Consider the following 18,019-nt stretch of genomic DNA (forward strand, 5'->3'; position numbering starts at 1 on the left):
AAACCGTGCAGAAACACTTTTTTGTCTATTATTCCATTTAATAAACAAGAAAACTGACATTAATTTACTAGACCGAATAAACTACGATTGAATTATGCCCCATTCAACCTTCAAGGTTGTTTTGGAAATTATTGCGCCCACTGTGTGATATTATAATCGTCCAATAGAGGGCGTTGCCTCCACTAAAGAGGTGCCGCAACATCAGAGGTGGTGATTGGATATAGTGGTTGACATGCGGGATGGTGGCCAATCACTGCTGAAAGGTTAACTGCGCGTACTGCGTACTACAGAATGAAGCACGGCAGAGCCGGTGGATCAGCAGCACGCTGACGGGTGTCATAAGATCATTTGAAGGACTCGCTACGAGGACTCCCTCACATTTTAGACCGTTTTAGAGGTAAATATGTCGGTATGTTTTTGGTGCTTTATCTGGTTCTGGTGTTTAGTGCATTAGCCGTCCGCTGAAGATGTCCTGTTGAAAATCCAAACGCCCTGCTGTATATGTTCCAAATGCATTATCCAGCCAAACAAACCTTTGTCAGACATATGATTTTTAAAAATACTTTTAATTCTATGTAACGGATAGATTGTTGTAAAAGGCGAGAAATACACCGCACCCCGTGTGACATGACATCCATCACGTGCTAACTAGCAGGCGCTGCATTAACTATTCCTCACGCATATTCACGTGCATGATGCACAACAGGTCCTGTTTTAATGCTTTTATGTGCAAATATCGGAGAACAATGCAGTGATACAAGTTACAGCTCAACTGAGCAAAAGAAAACACTTAAAAAAAAAAAGGTAGATGTAACTGATCACACAGTCTATGTAACTGATGCACGAGAATGCCTTGTTTATTTTTGCACATGCTAAACCCACAGGGAAGTTTGCGCAGAGAGAAAGTGAAGTCAATCAGTTCGACCTACATCTGTGAGTTGTGACCACCCCCCCCACCCCCCCCAAATCTGAGTTTTACATATTTTCTTATAGATAATCTGATTATACATATACATACATATATGCATGCATGTCTTTCTTTAATATGGCTGTCAGCACTTTTTTATTAATTATTATATTGTGAGCATCATTCAGATGTGCATCTTTTCAAATGCACAATATTGCTGTTAAATGCCAATAAAATAAAACCCATCACATTAGTTTGCATAATGTTATTTTAGTATTATTTATATACCAATATAGTATTTATTAATATTTTTAATAATACTACTGTTTTATATTTTCAAGTTGTAGAAATCCTGTGTATTTGGCGTTTTTATTAGCTTTTTAAATGTATTTCTATATATAAAGCCTTTAATTTATTTTTACCTCAGTTTTAATTTGTCATTTAAGTACTTCTAATAGCTTTTATATTATTTATTTGATTTCAGCTTCATTTCAATTTTTAACAGTTTAGTTTTAGTTAATGATAACCACACTGGATGTGTACAAATTGAATTGTAAAAATCGCTGGATTTTGGAAAATTGCTTATCTCAAACAGCAAGATTGGAAATAAATATTAATTTCATTAGATCAAACATTCACTAAACATTCAATAAATTGCAAATTAATGATTAGCAATGAGCATTTGCTGTCATTCTGAACAAGTATAAAATGAAAAGTATTATATATTGACCTCACATTTCCCATCTTCTCAGAAGCGGAAGTCGTCATAGTTTATAATTTATAGTAGTAAACAGAAACCACAACGAATATAACTTTTCAAATTTCAAAATTCTACTGCAAAATAAAATAAAAATCCATAAGAGTGTTTCTGTGACTTTCCAACAGAGGGAACAAATTTAGAGGTTGATTTACGTTGGTCAGAAGAGAGAAGGACGTCAAATTTACAGTCGCTCCCTTAGCAGTTTTCAAAGTGCTTTTCTGTCATTTAATGCCAACATGTCATCACAGTCTGTGAAAAGGGTCCAATAGGGTAATTTACCCCGACTGAGGAGCTCCTGTCATGCTGTAAGGAGTCAGGACGAATCATTCAGCTGGTGTTTAATCATATTTCACTCTTTTGCCTGTTCCTCCTGCTGAAGAGAGGCAGAACAGGAGGTTTGAGGGAACAAGATGGACGTGGACGTCCCTAAACCCCGTGTGTTTCTGAACTACAGCCCCACTGCCCTGTTTTCACAGTGAGAATCATTCTGCATGGTGTTGCTCTTGTGTGTGTCTGCGACATCCGTGTGTCACCCGCCGCTTTATGCTTCAGTACTGCGCTGAAGCTCGGCTATATCCTTCAGCTGGTGCAGTCGTTGCAGAAATACCTCATGAAAATGCAAATTTGATTAGAGGTTTCGCTTGGTTTGGGGATTTGAATTTTTGCCATTACTACAAGATGGCAAAGTGTGTTGTTGCAGCCTTGTCCAATGCACTGCTTCTGCTGTGTGCTTGAACTTTAAAATCGAATTGAATAAAACAAAGACTGGGTTGTTAAATATGCTGTTTGAAAGATCTGATATGTTCCGGAAAAGGTTTCCACAGGCTTTAATGTCCAAAAACCCAATTATAGCGGCATTAAAGTCTCAGTGTTTGTGAAATGTGATCTTTGTTCTTCTTATTGAGCAAATTAGGTTAGAAAAATTAGGCTAACTAATCTCATAAAGGAGTGCTCAAATAGTAACCTTTGATTAGAGTTCTGCTCATTTTCTTGTTAGATTCAAAGTTTTGTTCTAAGTTTGAAAGGCAACCAGGAGACCCATCTTTGCCGTTGTCATCAACAATTCATTAGTGTTGCATGGCGCTACTGAGAAGGCCCATGTAAAGCCGTACATGGTGCGGACTAAAGTTCAGATCTGTTCATGGACCTTACAGCTTGTTCTGTATCTCTAGGTGGAGTTTACCGGTTGGTCCGACCCAAGTGATGGCCGCGGTGCAAGATGGACCGTGGAAGAGCCTGAGCTCGGGGAAGAAAGTAGCTTTGGCTGCCGGCCTCTCTGTGGGGGCCACGGTGGGCTACCTTGTTTACCGTCACATTCGAAGTAGCGCTGGTAAGTCGTGAACTCTAGCAAGCTCTTTTCATGCTCTTAACAGTTGCCATGTGCTGACATCAGTTTTCACTCATTGATGGTCAAAATGATACTGTTTGGAATTAACAATGATAGTATAATACTCATTCCATCGTTTGATTCTGTAGTGCAATGCCAAAGCAAAGAGGAGTCCAGAATATCTGTTCCCCTTAACGTGTACCGATCTATTGCAAGATATCAGAGCGCCTTTCTAGACATAGTGAGTGTTTGTTCTTTCTTTTTTATGTCACTTGTATTTGATCTAATCTGGAACTAAGTTTGGGGCATGTAAGACTTTTTAATGGTTTTGAAAATCTCTTATGCCTACCAAGGCTGCATTTATTTCAAAAATACAGTAGTATTGTGATCTATTATTATAGAGTCATATAATATGCGGTGTATCAACCATTCACCGCATATTAAATAATTCCTCTGATGACAAAGCTGAATTTTCAGCATCATTACCCCAGTCTTCAGTGTCACATGATCCTTCAGAAATCTGCTGATTTGGTAATTATTGTTTTCATGTGCTGCTTAATTTTTTGTGAAAACTTTTTTTTGTTTTTTTAGGATTCTTTGATTAATATAAAGTAAAAAAACAGCATTTGTTTGAAATAGAACATTATAAATATGATGTAACATTATAAATATTATTGTTAATTTTTGTCAATTTAATGTGTCCTTGCTAAATAATTAATTTCTAAAAAAAAAAAAAAAAAATCTTACTGACCCCAAACTTTTTTACTTAAAAAAAAATCATTCATAAATCACAATTCATAATTACTGAATATTTTTAATCAGATTTTATTTAACTGAGAAAAACATCTAATCAAGTACTTTCCATGTTTTTTACCAATATTATATTATAAAACTTAATATTACATTCATTAAAGTATGCACTTTTATCCAAGGCAAGTTAATTCATCACAGAGCAAATTGTGAAATCTGATTAAAACAATATTCAAATGTCTAGAAAAATTCTGAATGTCTAAAAAAGAAATCAATAAATTAATTGGTTAAAGGGATAGTTCACCCAAAAAGGAAAATTAGCCCATAATTTACCCTCAAGTCATCCTAGGTGTATATGACATTCTTCTTTCAGACGAATACAATCAGAGTTGTATTATTAAAATGTTGTGGCTCTTCCAAGCTTTATAATAGTAGTAAATGGCTGTTCCTGATTTGAAGTCCATAATAAGTGCTCCGGCGGGTTAATAAAGGCCTTCTGAAGCGAACGATGCATTTGTGTAAGAAAAATATCCATATTTAAAACTTTACAAACCGTAATCTCTAACTTCTGCTAACTGTCCGTACACATGTTCACGAGAGACTGGCGTTCCAGCGTATGATGTTGGACACTCCGGTGAGAATATGCTAGTTCTAACGAGAACTAAGTTTTGCTTTGCTCTACCCTCTGCGCTTCTGCCTTCGTCACCGGAACTTGCGATACGCCTGTGTCCTACGTCATAGGCTGGAATGCCGGTGAACGTGAACGCACGTACGACAGTTAGCAGAAGTTAGAGATTACAGTTTTAAATATATATATTTTTCTCACACAAACGCATCGATTTGCTCCAGAAGGCCTTTATTAACCCCCCGGAGCTGTGTGATGCACTTTTATGATGGATGGATGCTCTTTTTTTTTTTTTTTTTTTTTTGTGCTTCAAAATTTTGGGCTGCCATTTACTGCCATTATAAAGCTTGGAAGAGCCAGGACTCTGATTGTATTCGTCTCAAAGAAGAACGTCATATACACCTAGGATGACTTGAGGGTGAGTAAATCATGGGCTAATTCTCATTTTTGGGTGAACTATCCCTTTAAAATGTATATGATTTGTTTTATGTGATTCTCTAACTCTCACATTTGTGTAGGTGAATCAGAAGTCCGGTGCCCAGATAAATGTGCTGCCGAACACTGAAGAGCAGAGCATGGTAAATTTTCTGATCCAGGGCTCGCCCGAGCAGATTCTAGTGGCACAGTGTGCGCTGGAGAAACTGGCCACTGACTGTGAGGTCATCACTGATGTTATAGACGTGCCTCAGACGGCATTTGGACGAATTATAGGTTGGTGTTCGATTCAATTTAAGTAAAAGTATCTCTGTTGTCAGAGCATTTGTGCTTTGCATCATTCTGTCAACATTTAATTTCTTATGAAATGTTTGCTCCAGGTCGTGGTGGTGAGACCTTAAAGTTCATAAACAGAGTTTCAGGGGCCAGGGTGAACTGCTCCAAAGATCGGAGACACAGCTTAGAGGAGAAGGGCAAGATCACAATTAATGGCACCCGCAAGGAAGTTCAAAGTGCAAAGGTGAGATTTTAGCATTTGCGTGGTTTAGAAAAATAGCTTCTGCGTTCACGCACAGCTTTTATGCCCACATTTTGTGAGTGAGACCTAGTTTTTGGTTATGTTTTTTCCTCTCAGGAGATGATCATGGAGAAGGTCATAGAGAATGAAACTGTACGGAAGCGGATAAGTCAAGCTTCTGCACTGCGTCAGAAGAGGAAACCGCCGGAAACGGAGCAATTTAACAAGGCCCAAGGACCAGGGAATGAATTATTAAAGCTTGATGGAAAAGATCTGCCTTCCCCAGTGATTGAGCTTAAACGAGAGGGGCCTGTTACAGTCAACGGCTTTGCAGACAGCAGTGATACTGCTGAAAACTCCCTTAAATCAGAGGAGGAGGAGATTATCTCTCCAGTATCGCCTTTGGAGATCTCCAAATTTGAAAGTAAGATTAACCAAACCCACTTTCACAAGGCCAGTGAATTATAGGAATCACAATGACAATTCTGTCATCAATTACTTGCATTAATGCTGTTCCAAACCTAAACGAGAATCTATGCAACATCCCCATTTGTGTTCCACAGAAGAAAGTCATTATTCACTTGAAGGTGAATAATGAATCAGAACATTATGTATAATAATTTTACAATTATACTGTAAATAGTATATGTGCGTGTGTTAATTAAATGCGTAATATTTTATATTATTATTGCAAAAGTAATATATTTCTTGCTATGATATTATTTATACATTTTTTTTTTTTTAAAGATTTTTATTTATAAATATTTTAAGATATTTTTGTCATTGATATAAGGGGCATGTTGTCTGGGCCTACAAACCTGGAGCTCTTGATTAAAAAATATATATATTTTTATCCGAAAAATTGCCATTAGACTTTATTTTTCTCCCCAAAAAAAATTGTTCCGCACTACCAATCAATCATGTTAAGGGTTTATTTACACAAACAACAATGTACTAAAAACGGAAAAGTTTTTCGTGTACATACGTCAATGTTGTCAAAATGTTCCCCGTTCACAAGGATCCATGAAAACAATTAAAAACGCTGTATTGTGCATGCCAGTAGTTGGTGATGTCACTGTAAAGAAACGCTACACGCCTATAGACCAGTGTTTCCCAACCACAATTTCTCCTTTATTCGACATGCCCATTTCAGGTCTCGGAGTCTCTGATAATAAGATGATAATTTGAATCAGGTGTGTTTGATTAAGGAGACATGCAAAATCTGCAGTGTTTATGTGCCTCCAGGATCGTGGTTGGGAAACACTTCTATAGACTGAACCGGTCATACACATGCACATGACGTCACCGTTTTCAAAAAGTTGCGTTTCTGTTGTTTCAAAAACATGCACTTTGAAACCGATTTCAAAAGCTTGCGTTTTCAGGCCCCCAAAACGCTGTTGTCGTGTAAATGAACGGCCAAAATGCATAAAGTTTTACGGTTTTAGTTTAAACCGGTATCTTGTAAACGGACCCTTAAGCTGGGCTTAGACTATAGGAGTTTTGAAATCCAAATCGATTATGAAATCTGATGGTATCACTCACGTAAGGTGTTCTATAATCTTTACCGAACATCGGAACCGATCAAGGACCTCGACAAGATTTTTTTGCTCTGATTCTTGGGAGGGGAAAAAAAAAATCGGCCTTGAACTCCTGTAGTGTGAGCCCGACTTTAGACTCCCGTAGAAGATCAAATCACTCATTAGTTGTTTCTTATCAGTTCCTAGTCCAGACCTGAGCTTCCAGCCCGATGAGCATCTGGAGGTGTACGTGTCCGCCTCTGAGAATCCTCAACACTTTTGGATCCAGATCCTGGGGGTCCGATCTCTACAACTGGATAAACTGACTGCCGAAATGAGCCATTTCTTCAACAGTGATACCTCACAAGTGAGTTTGCTTGACCTCACTTGACTTGGGCTCCATGACCATGATAAATTAGTAAATTACTTCACCTTTATTATTATTTATTTTATATTATTAATGAATAATTACTTTTCTTACCTCAGGAGCACAGAGTGGAGACCATTATTGTTGGTGACATTGTAGCTGCTCCTTACAGGGACGATGGCACGTGGAATCGTGCTAGAGTGTTAGGAATTCTGGGCTCTGGCCTGGTGGATTTGTATTATGTGGACTTCGGGGACAATGGGGAGCTTCCACGGGAACAGTTACGAAGCATGAGGTAAACGAGAGAATCATCTGTTATGCTTGTATGCTTCTTGGGCTCTTGATTTTTATTATTTTTCCATTTCTGAATAAACACAGAGTGATATGTTTACTCATACTGATGGTATATTATTTTGTGGTGTTTAGAAGTGACTTCCTGAGCCTACCCTTCCAAGCCATTGAGTGCAGCCTAGCAGGAGTTCGTCCTGCAGGTAAAAAGAGATATTTAGCTGTTTATCAGTGAAATATAAGTTTAATCAACAGAATAAAGTCAAAATGTTATCTTTCTTTCTTTTGTTTCAGGAGAGGTTTGGACTGAGGAAGCCCTGGATGACTTTGAACGCCTGACATACTGTGCCGAATGGAAACCTTTATTGGCCAAACTGTACAGCTATTCTCATTCTGAGGTCTCGTCTTGGCCTAGTGTGAAACTCTATGACAACAGCCAGGGAAAGGTTAGAGGTCAACATCACAACTCACTTAACTGAATCTGTTTGATGCTAAACTTTTGACAGAATTTTTTCATCATAGTATACAGGTGCTGGTCATATAATTAGAATATCATCAAAAAGTTGATTTATTTCACTAATTCCATTCAAAAAGTGAAACTTGTATATTATATTCATTCATTACACACAGACTGATATATTTCAAATGTTTTTCTTTTCATTTTGATGATTATAACTGACAACTTAGGAAAATCCCAAATTCAGTATCTCAGAAAATTAGAATATTGTGAAAAGGTTCAATATTGAAGACACCTGGTGCCACACTCTAATCAGCTAATTTACTCAAAAACACCTGCAAAGGCCTATAAATGGTGTCTCAGTCTAGTTCTGTGTGCTACAAAATCATGGGGAAGACTGCTGACTTGACAGTTGTCCAAAAGACGACCATTGACACCTTGTACAAGGAGGGCAAGACACAAAAGGTCATTGCAAAAGAGGCTGGCTGTTCACAGAGCTCTGTGTCCAAGCACATTAATAGAGAGACGTTCTGGTTCTGATTGAAAGATGTCAGAACACACAGGTCATCGCAGTTTGTTGTGTATGGGGCTGCATAGCCGCAGACCAGTCAGGGTGCCCATGCTGCCCCATGTCCACTGCCAGAAGTGCCAACTGTGGGCACGTGAGCATCAGAACTGGACCACGGAGCAATGGAAGAAGGTGGCCTGGTCTGAAGAATCATGTTTTCTTTTACATCACGTGGATGGCCGGGTGCGTGGGCGTCACTTACCTGGGGAACACATGGCACCAGGATGCACTATGTGAAGAAGGCAATCCGGCGGAGGCAGTGTGATGCTTTGGTCAATGTTCTGCTTGGAAACCTTGGGTCCTGCCATCCATGTGGATGTTACTTTGACATGTGCCACCTACCTAATAATATTGTTTCAGACAATGTACACCCTTTCATGGAAACGGTATTCCTTAGTGGCTGTGGCCTCTTTCAGCAGGATAATGCGCCCTGCACATTGTGCTCTTTAGTAGAATTGCTACCATCTAGCAATGCCATATCATCCCCTCATCCACCTACAGTCTACCACCCATCCAAATCACCCTAACAAATACTGATGTTGTGGTGGCGAGATTTTCATGAACAGGCACCACTCGCCACTCTTCTGAAATTGTAATAGTTTTCGTTTTTTAAATCCTCTGGTGTGGTTTATCTCCTCTGTCTCAGGCTGTGGATCTCGGTAAGGAGTTGATTAGTCTCGGTCATGCTGTAAGCTGCGAGGAAGAAGGGATTGGGCTGAGGGGAGACTGGGAGTCCAGATCGCTGCAGAAGATGCTGGTAAGATATATGGATTGTGTTATACAATGTATTGGAGGTAGAAGCCGCAATTAAATGAATCTCTGTTAATATTTTCACAGGACGACATGACTGGTGCGACCTCTGAATTCAGTATGTCCTGCATCAGTTTGTCAGGTACGTTTTTTTTTTTTCAGCTTTGTTGAAGAAATGTAATGATGCTTCCTTTTTAATGTAATTTATAACCTTTTAAACTTTTCTTTAAATTCTGGATGCATTAGTACATGCTTGTATTCCTCCACATACACAAAAGTTTGAGGTCAGTAATATATTAATAAATATATATATATATATATATATATATATATATATATATCTCTATCGATCCCTGTGCACTCCCTGTATATATATATACAGGGAGTGCAGAATTATTAGGCACGTTGATTTTCTGATCATATTTTTTTTCCAGGCACATTTGACCAATTCCAAACCACAGTAATCCTAATAACTACTATTGATTTAGTATTTAATAATGTATAAGTGATATATAATTGTTCATGAAGGCTGGAAATGAAAATCACCTTATATTCAGGTGTGCAGAATTATTAGGCATGTTTTCTTTTACAGATAAATTGAGCCAAAAAAGAGATTTAACTCAGACTGAAAAGTCAAAAAGTATTAAATGCCCATGAGAAGGATGCAATACTAATGCAATACTAGACATTGCAGTTAAGGCGTGACCATTGGACAGTGAAATGCTCGTTGGGTCAGCAGGGTCAGACAAAAACATGTGGCGGAGAAAAGACACCTATTAACCGCAAAAGAATTAAGAATTAAGGTGAAGAATTAAGGGTGAAACCATCAGGAACCCTTTAGTGTCAGGATCTCAGAGACTTCAGTTAGGTAAAGAATCCTAAAAAATGACCCCCACTAGATAAGAATCACAAGCTGAAGTGTTGTAAAATACATGAAGCCTGCTTTTTTATAGGCTTTATAGATTTTATAGGTTGAGAGTGACTCTTGAAGGACCAGCACCACATCCTCTAGTACCACTGTTTGAAGAATTCATCTTCCAGAATCTGGCAGGACGTTTTGGGAGTTCATTTTAGTCCATCCTGAAGTCCGTTTTGCAGAGATGGACTAAAAATGAACTCCCAAAACGTACTGCCAGATTCTGGAAGATGAATTCTTCAAACAGTGGTACTAGAGGATGTGGTGCTGGTCCTTCAAGAGTCACTCTCAACCTATCTGTCCATAAAGCCTATAAAAAAACCTTCTTCATGTATTTTACAACACTTCAGCTTGTGATTCTTATCTAGTGGGGGTCATTTTTTAGGATTCTTTACCTAACTGAAGTAGGGATGTGACGGTGAGGAAATTTTCCCACCAGTTAATTGATGTGTGACAACACCGGTAATACCGGTATCACCGGCGGAGGCTTTTAAATCACTAATTCTATCTAACCGAAAGTAACATACACACGACCGGTCTGAACTGAAAATGCGCCAGTGTTGCGTATTCACACACCGTGAATGACAGCTCGTCTGTAAATGCGCGCTATGTGAGGCCATGGGTGCGTCTCAATCAGTTCCTAGTTCAGTAGTCAGGGCACTGATCAAGCATTGATCAAGCATTGATCAGTCTATGATTGAGATGCACGCCATGAATGAATAACCGTTCGTCTGTAAAGCCTCGTTTATACTCGACGCGCCCGCACGAGCGCCCGCAGTCAGCGTAGCGCGGAGGCTCACACTGCGGAGCCAGGCGAAAGTAAACAATGCGCGCTCTGTGCGGCCGTGCACATTTTACTTACTTTACTTTCGTTTTGAATAAGCGCCAATTCGGCTGCGGGTTGCTTGAATTATGGGTTCATTAGCCTATAATTTTTAATGAAAAACACAACAACAAAACAAATGACAAACTCCCTTAAATAGGCGCTTTTGCGTTTCGCTTTGAAATCAAATCTTCCGCGATCATCTCCGTCAGCTCCTCACTCTTAAATCTGATGAATGACTCCTGCCGCTGCCGAGACTCACGGTCGGATCCTGCTTTATTAAGCAGATACATTCAGTTTTTATTTGTATTGTCTGTTCTCTAACTGAACTAAATTATTTTATTACTATAAAAACATAAAAAAGACGGTGGGCTGTGCCACGGTGGGCAAGTGATATAACCGGTGTTGAGTCTGGACACCGGTAACACCGGCAACACCGACTATCGTAGCAAGCCTAAACTGAAGTCTCTGAGATCCTGATACCTTGCACTTCTGGAGACTCCAGGTAGGTTGCAGCTCTGGAAAATGGTGGCGCTGGAGACTAAAGGGTTCCTGATGGTTTCACCCTTAATTCTTCACCTTAATTCTTAATTCTTTTGCAGTTGACATGTGTCTTTTCTTCACCACCTGTTTTTGTCTGACTCTGCTGACCCAACGAGCATTTCACTGTCCAATGGTCACGCCTTAACTGCAATGTCTAGTATTGCATTAGTATTGCATCCTTCTCATGGGCATTTAATACTTTTTTGACTTTTCAGTCTGAGTTAAATCTCTTTTTTTGGCTCAATTTATCTGTAAAAGAAAACATGCCTAATAATTCTGCACACCTGAATATAAGGTGATTTTCATTTCCAGCCTTCATGAACAATTGTATATCACTTATACATTATTAAATACTAAATCAATAGTAGTTATTAGGATTACTGTGGTTTGGAATTGGTCAAATGTGCCTGGAAAAAAAATATGATCAGAAAATCAATGTGCCTAATAATTCTGCACTCCCTGTATATATATATATAATTTTTTTTTTTAAGTATTGATCAAGTGTCCATTAATACTTTTATAATTGGCCATAAACTTGCATCATGGTTTCCACAAAAATATTGATTAAAAAATGTTTTTGATAATAAATGTTTCATGAGCACCAAATCAGCATATTAGTATGCTTTCTGAATGATCATGTGACATTGAAGACTGGAAAAATTCAGCTTTGCCATCACCGGAATAAATTGCAATTCTAAATATTTTAAATTAGAAGGCTATTCATTTAAATTGTAGTAATATTTCACAATAATGTTTTTACTGTATTTTTGATCAGATAAATACAGCCTTGGTGAGCATAAGAGACTTCTTTCAAAGGCCCTGTCCACACGAACACGGATATTTTCAAAACCGCAGCTTATTCTATGCGGTTTGGCTGTTCATCCACACGCAAACGCAGTATCCGGTTACTGAAACCGGACTTTTTTGAAAACTCCGGCCAGGGTAGAGCTGCAACTAACGATTATTTTTTCTGTCGACTAATCTAACGATTATTTTTTCGATTAGTCGACTAATCTAACGATTATTTTTCCGGATTAATCTTATGATTCTTTTTTACTGATTATTGTACTTCAAAGAGGGTAGTGAATTTGTATATTATTTTAACATGAAATCAATGAATGATGACAATATTAATTGTATTTCAGGAAGGGTAGTGTACATAGTAGGCTATGCCATTTTATAAAGAAATATATGAACACAAGAAGCTTTTTAAACATAATATATAATGATACTATTCATCATAAAATGTATACAGAGTAGGCCTAATTAGGAAAAGTTGTTTACTATAGTAGTTGAGTATGATTTACTTATTGATTTGTGTCAATAGTAAACGAAAATGCACTTGTATTTATCTGCAAAAGGTTCACATACAGGAGCTTTCAGCATAGTTTTAATATAGTATAACTAGTCGTCTATTTTGAAGATGCATGTGCATAAACAACGACTAAAGCTGCCAGAAGTTTTAGCCCAAACTTCAAAGACACATTTAAATGATTAAAGCTAGAGGCATATCTTAACTTTAATGTTACTTTAATCATGCAAACTACCTATATACAGCATGTTATTATGCATATGTGTTTGGGACAGAGCGGAACCAGGTCGCATTAACAGGAGATATATGCAGCCCATAATAAATAAAAGCACGAGACGTACTGGGGTCGGAGAAGAACCCCGGAAAATGTGACCGTCTGTTGCAATACACGCGCCACGGTTCAGCTGCGCGAGAGAACACTGGCAGCAGGGTTGCCAGGTTTACACAACAAAACCCACCCATTCGTTACTCAAAACTAGTCCAAAACAAGCCCAATCGCGTTTCGGGGAGGTTCTCTGGTAAACATCGCGTTCGGGGGGTTAAATATGTGTGTTTTTTTGCAGGGCTGCCGGCTAAAATTCTCATTCCCGGGGCTAAATATCACATAATTGGGATCGCTTCAACCCGCGGACATGAGACACAGCCCGCGGCAACAGTGTAGAAGTAGCCCAATTCCGCGGAAAAAAACGGGACTTGGCAACACTGACTGGCAGTGTGAAAGCTCCCGCTCTCCACGCGCACAGCACCTGCTCTGCCACCGCGCGCAATGTGAAACCGGCATTACAGAGCGAACAAAGCACAGTTTTATTCGGCTTCTGTTTAAAGTACTCCCACACTTTTGAATGTCGCGGTCTGGCTGTATATGATAAATGATCATTTTCACTATGCCCGGGAGCAGAAGCTGCCATTATTCTAGATCTTCTGTTCCATTCTAGAACGTAAATAATGTGCCGCCGACGCGTCGACGCATTTCACGCACGTCGACGTATTTTCGTAGTCGATGTCATCGACGCGTCGTTGCAGCCCTAGGCCAGGGTGAAGTTTTTTAGAAACTCCGGTTACAGCGTTGTTGTGTAGATGGTGAAACCGGAGATTTAGGCTTGTTAAGTCAAAATGTGCGCCGTTCTCTCCTTTGTTTGACGTCAGTTTGTGCGCCGTTATCGCTTTTGTTTAACGTTACATGAGTCGAGTCTATGCAATGGCGGACGTAGCTTTTAATAACTCTGCTAATAGCGCTTATCACATGTAGCCTATACAGATACATGCGCAGTTATCTCATTGTATTGCAGAACAGAGGCGCCAGAATGCAATAATACAACATAAGGCAAGTGTGTGAAGCTTCAGTCCACTTGAGCCTACCCATGTGTACAGTTACCTGTCACTGAGTCCAAAGTAAACTTGTAGAAGGGTTTCACTGAGCCCATAGCATCCCTCCGTGGACGGGACCCATGTGGAAATCAGGCAGCCAATCATTGCGTAGTTTTGCGTTTTCATGTGGACGGAGATTTTTTTTAAACCGTGCTTGTGTGGACGCGATTGTTTTTTTTAAACGGAGGAGGGAAAAACTCTGGTTATAAAAATACCTGTGTATGTGTGGACTAGGCCAAAAACCTTAAATTCTTACTGGCCTCAAACTTTTGAACAGTAGCGTATTTCAGTTCAGCAGTGTTTAACAACTTCTTGGGCTGGCGTGTGTGAAGGTTCAGCATGTCCATGGGCAAGCAAGCAGATGGAATGGTCTTCATGTCTCTCAAGCTCTTTGGAGGTGGAGCGAGCTGACGTGGACCAGAGCCCATATTTTGCACTCATGACTTCCTCTTCACTGATCCACTCCACGCCATCTCAGAACCTGAGTGATCTAGTCAGCCAAATCCTTGAGTCGTCTTCCTCCGCGCTAGACCCTCCAATCCAGCCCAACAACTTAACCCCAGTGTCACCATTACATGTGCTGTCAGTTCAGGAAATCTCTTCCACATCTCCTTCCTGTGTGGAGGCTGTGACATCAGCGCTGGATTCCTTCACTCTCAGTGATGACGTTTTCCTTGGCACAAATTATTATGGCAAGAAGATGACCACATCTACTGCATCAGAAGATACGGACTCCTTATGTACAGTGGACAGTTACAGTGAAAACACTGAGAGCAGTGACGGCATCAGAGGAGTGTGGTATTACCTTACTTCCTCGAGGGACTCGTCCGAGGCGTCTCTCAGCACCACTATGCCTCAGTCGTCCACAGAATCCTCTTTGTATTTGACAGAATCTTGTGATGAGACCACTGCTTCCTCTGTCTCTGTGATTGAACTGAGTTCAGATTCATCCAAGAGTGTTGAAAGCGCTGATGTGGGACTCAGTCCAGCTAATCCGTCTCATCCACACCCGACTCCAAAGGTTATCACTCTGAGTGACAGTAGCAGCTGTGAAAGTGATTTAATTAGCACTTCTGAAGAGCCTAAACGCGAGTCATTTACGGAAGGACATTTAGATGAACCAAACCTGCTGAAAAGTAATGTGAAATGCCAGACGCCAAGCTTGAACGATGAAACCCTACATAATAAAGCTGAAAGTGTAGCTGGAGCAAGAGGAAGTAAACACGACCTTCAGGAACCAAAGAACATGGATTTCAAAAGTGAACAGGGCAACAGTGGTGAAGACGATTCGACAAAAGGTGTAACTTTTATACTTCACTTAACGACAAACTGGAGCACACTGGATCTCTATGGGATGTGTCTGGTTTTCAATTAAGCGCTTTAATACACCTTTCTACACTGAATATGCCCCACATGTGACCTACAGCACAACTGAGGCTTTATTTACACTGCACATGGGTTTGGGCTTCAATGGGAGTGGTGCACACTCTTTAATTAGTGGTTCTTGAAGTTTTCAGAACCTGTACACCTCAAAAGTATTAAAGGTGCTGGAAGCCAAGGACCTCTGTAATAATTATGCCTCAGGATTCTGGAAACTTTTAACAATTATTTTTATTTTTTTATATATAAATCTGTCGTCATTTCTATACTATAGTTTACTTCCCAACCCATACAAAAAAAAAATCCACTTTATTAAATTAAATTATTCTTCCTACTATTTTGTCTTGCTTTTCAGTGTTTCTTAATTTATGAAAGATGATATACAAATAAAATTCCTTATTGTTCTTTAGTTTTTTTCATTTTAGTATTATTTTTATAGTATTTTTTTAATTGCTTTTATTTTTATAATTTCATGTAACATGAAACTTTTCGTTTGCTTGCAAAATGTTTGCGTTCCCTCTCAAAGGTTTTGCGTTACCTTAAAGAAACTTGGCGTTCACTCACCCCTCAAAGGTTTGCCCATTACAGGTCAAACTGTCTTTAAAAATGCTTCCAGCACCTTTTCAATTTCGTAGTTGTGTATTTCTGTTTTGTCCTTTCTCTGGTTTATATTATAGTTTTGTCCTGTTAAATATTTGTTTTTGTTTTTTTCCCCGTTCATCTTTCAGAAGTTGCCTCAATTTCTGGAAGTGTGGATGACACTATTGATGAAGAATTCAACTGACAAAAGACCAAAGAAATGTATGCCTTGATATTGGTAAGAAAAAATCTCATCTATTTAGTTTGGATGCTCCTGTGTATAATATTCCATTTAAGACCAGCTGATTGTGTTAATGCTGTCACTCTGCCTGTATCCTCCTCTCCTCCCCAGAGACCAGTCGTTATCCTCATTTAGCATTCAGCACATGCTTCCCATCTCTGAGAAAGAGCCTTACTTGACTACGCCACCTGCTCAGACTGCCTGTATTTACTGCATAAGTTCTCATATAAGGAACAGTTTTCACAGTTTGTATCTTGTCAACTTTTCAGGACATCTTGAAGACATTATTTTTTTTTAACTGTTTACACTTGTGTTTTCGTTGTTCATCTAATTTGCGTATACAAATTTTACATACTTTGTTTTGGTCTGAAGAGCAGAGCTCAGGGAACTCGTGATCGAGTCAGTTAGAAACCTCAGTATTGTTGGAGTGTAGCACCAAGGTTCCTTTTGGTTTGTTTCTCAGTGATAAGATGGTTCAGGGTTTGTTGATGAATCTTTTTTCTTTTCTTTTTTGTACTGTTTCTCATTTTCTGTGTCAATTTATTTATGTTGTGAATTGAGTTTTATTACATTAAATGCTATGGTATATATATATATATATAATGTGTGTGTATACAATTAAATAAAGTCTATTATTATACCCCATATTCATTTGAATAGATCTTTTGTGCAAGTTGAGTGAACATGGTCCTTCTATTGTTTTTGGATTATTGTACTGCCATAAAATGCTTGAGGGGAATTGGATCTGATGCAATGGATGCACAGTTTATTGGGTAGTTGTAGAATAATACAAAAGATGTTATAAAATATGTAAGATGTTATGTGGTGAAAAAAATGATTAAAAAACAGGAGCTAATGACTGGCTGAAAACATGGTCATGGAAATGGATTATATCTCTTCCATTATATTTAAAGACAGCATAGACTAAGCAATACAAGTGTGAGAAACGGCATAATTCAATAAAATATTTAACAGAAGCCATAAATATTAAGGCAGTCAACTTCATATAAGATTACTGATTGTAATACTTTCGGGGAGCTGTAAATACTGACTTTTCAGCATGTATGTCAAGTTCAAAATGTTTTGAATGACATCAGGTGCAGTTTGGTTTCATCAAAAATACCAGTAAAATGTGTTGCAAATGTGAGGCTGTGCATCTATAGAGGATTCCTATTGAGTATTACTATTACATCTATTGTATGTGTGTGTGTGTGTATATATATATATATATATATATATATATATATATATATATATATATATATATATATATATATATATATATCACACACACAGAGTTCTTTTTTCAACAAAAAGTCGTGAAAGGGTTTTCCTAACCTCAGAAAAGGTTGATTTCTGTTGAAAGGACCTCAAAAGGGTCAAACTAAATGTTATATTACTATAATTTATTGCATTTTTGACTTCAGGGGTCCAGACTCCGATACCTGTAATAAGACTACAGTGTACAGCTCATTGAACTACTTGCATAAGACATACTATCCCCATCTACTGAGCTAGCCACACATCTACACATTTATCACCCCATCCATCATTTCATCCTGTCATATTCTATTACCATGAAGTTATGA

At 38.6% G+C, this 18,019-nt stretch overlaps 2 protein-coding genes across 4 annotated transcripts; both read left to right on the forward strand.

The window, feature by feature from the left end:
• Positions 1-263: 263 nt before the first annotated feature.
• Positions 264-17,311, forward strand: tdrkh (tudor and KH domain containing). 3 transcript variants are annotated; one of them, XM_079845957.1, is made up of 16 exons: positions 271-397; positions 885-933; positions 2,047-2,142; positions 2,840-2,997; positions 3,144-3,235; positions 4,888-5,080; positions 5,185-5,324; positions 5,439-5,745; positions 7,039-7,205; positions 7,325-7,500; positions 7,632-7,696; positions 7,788-7,939; positions 9,165-9,275; positions 9,356-9,410; positions 16,339-16,427; positions 16,542-17,076. In XM_079845957.1, the coding sequence occupies exons 3-15, from the start codon at positions 2,078-2,080 to the stop codon at positions 16,392-16,394; spliced, it is 1,737 nt and encodes a 578-aa protein (XP_079702083.1). In that variant the 5' UTR covers positions 271-397; positions 885-933; positions 2,047-2,077; the 3' UTR covers positions 16,395-16,427; positions 16,542-17,076. The 3 variants fall into 3 exon arrangements, with proteins under 3 accessions (XP_079702084.1, XP_079702083.1, XP_079702082.1); XM_079845956.1 differs by lacking the exon at positions 885-933 and having other exon boundaries at positions 282-397; XM_079845958.1 differs by lacking the exons at positions 885-933; positions 2,047-2,142 and having other exon boundaries at positions 264-397; positions 16,542-17,311.
• Positions 12,191-15,903, forward strand: LOC307144037 (uncharacterized protein). Its single transcript, XM_079845984.1, has 2 exons — positions 12,191-12,492; positions 13,897-15,903. The coding sequence occupies exon 2, from the start codon at positions 14,592-14,594 to the stop codon at positions 15,603-15,605; it is 1,014 nt and encodes a 337-aa protein (XP_079702110.1). The 5' UTR covers positions 12,191-12,492; positions 13,897-14,591; the 3' UTR covers positions 15,606-15,903.
• Positions 17,312-18,019: the final 708 nt, after the last annotated feature.

Source organism: Gobio gobio (genome assembly GCF_949357685.1).
Source record: "Gobio gobio genome assembly, chromosome: 20".
Lineage (NCBI taxonomy): Eukaryota > Metazoa > Chordata > Actinopteri > Cypriniformes > Gobionidae > Gobio > Gobio gobio.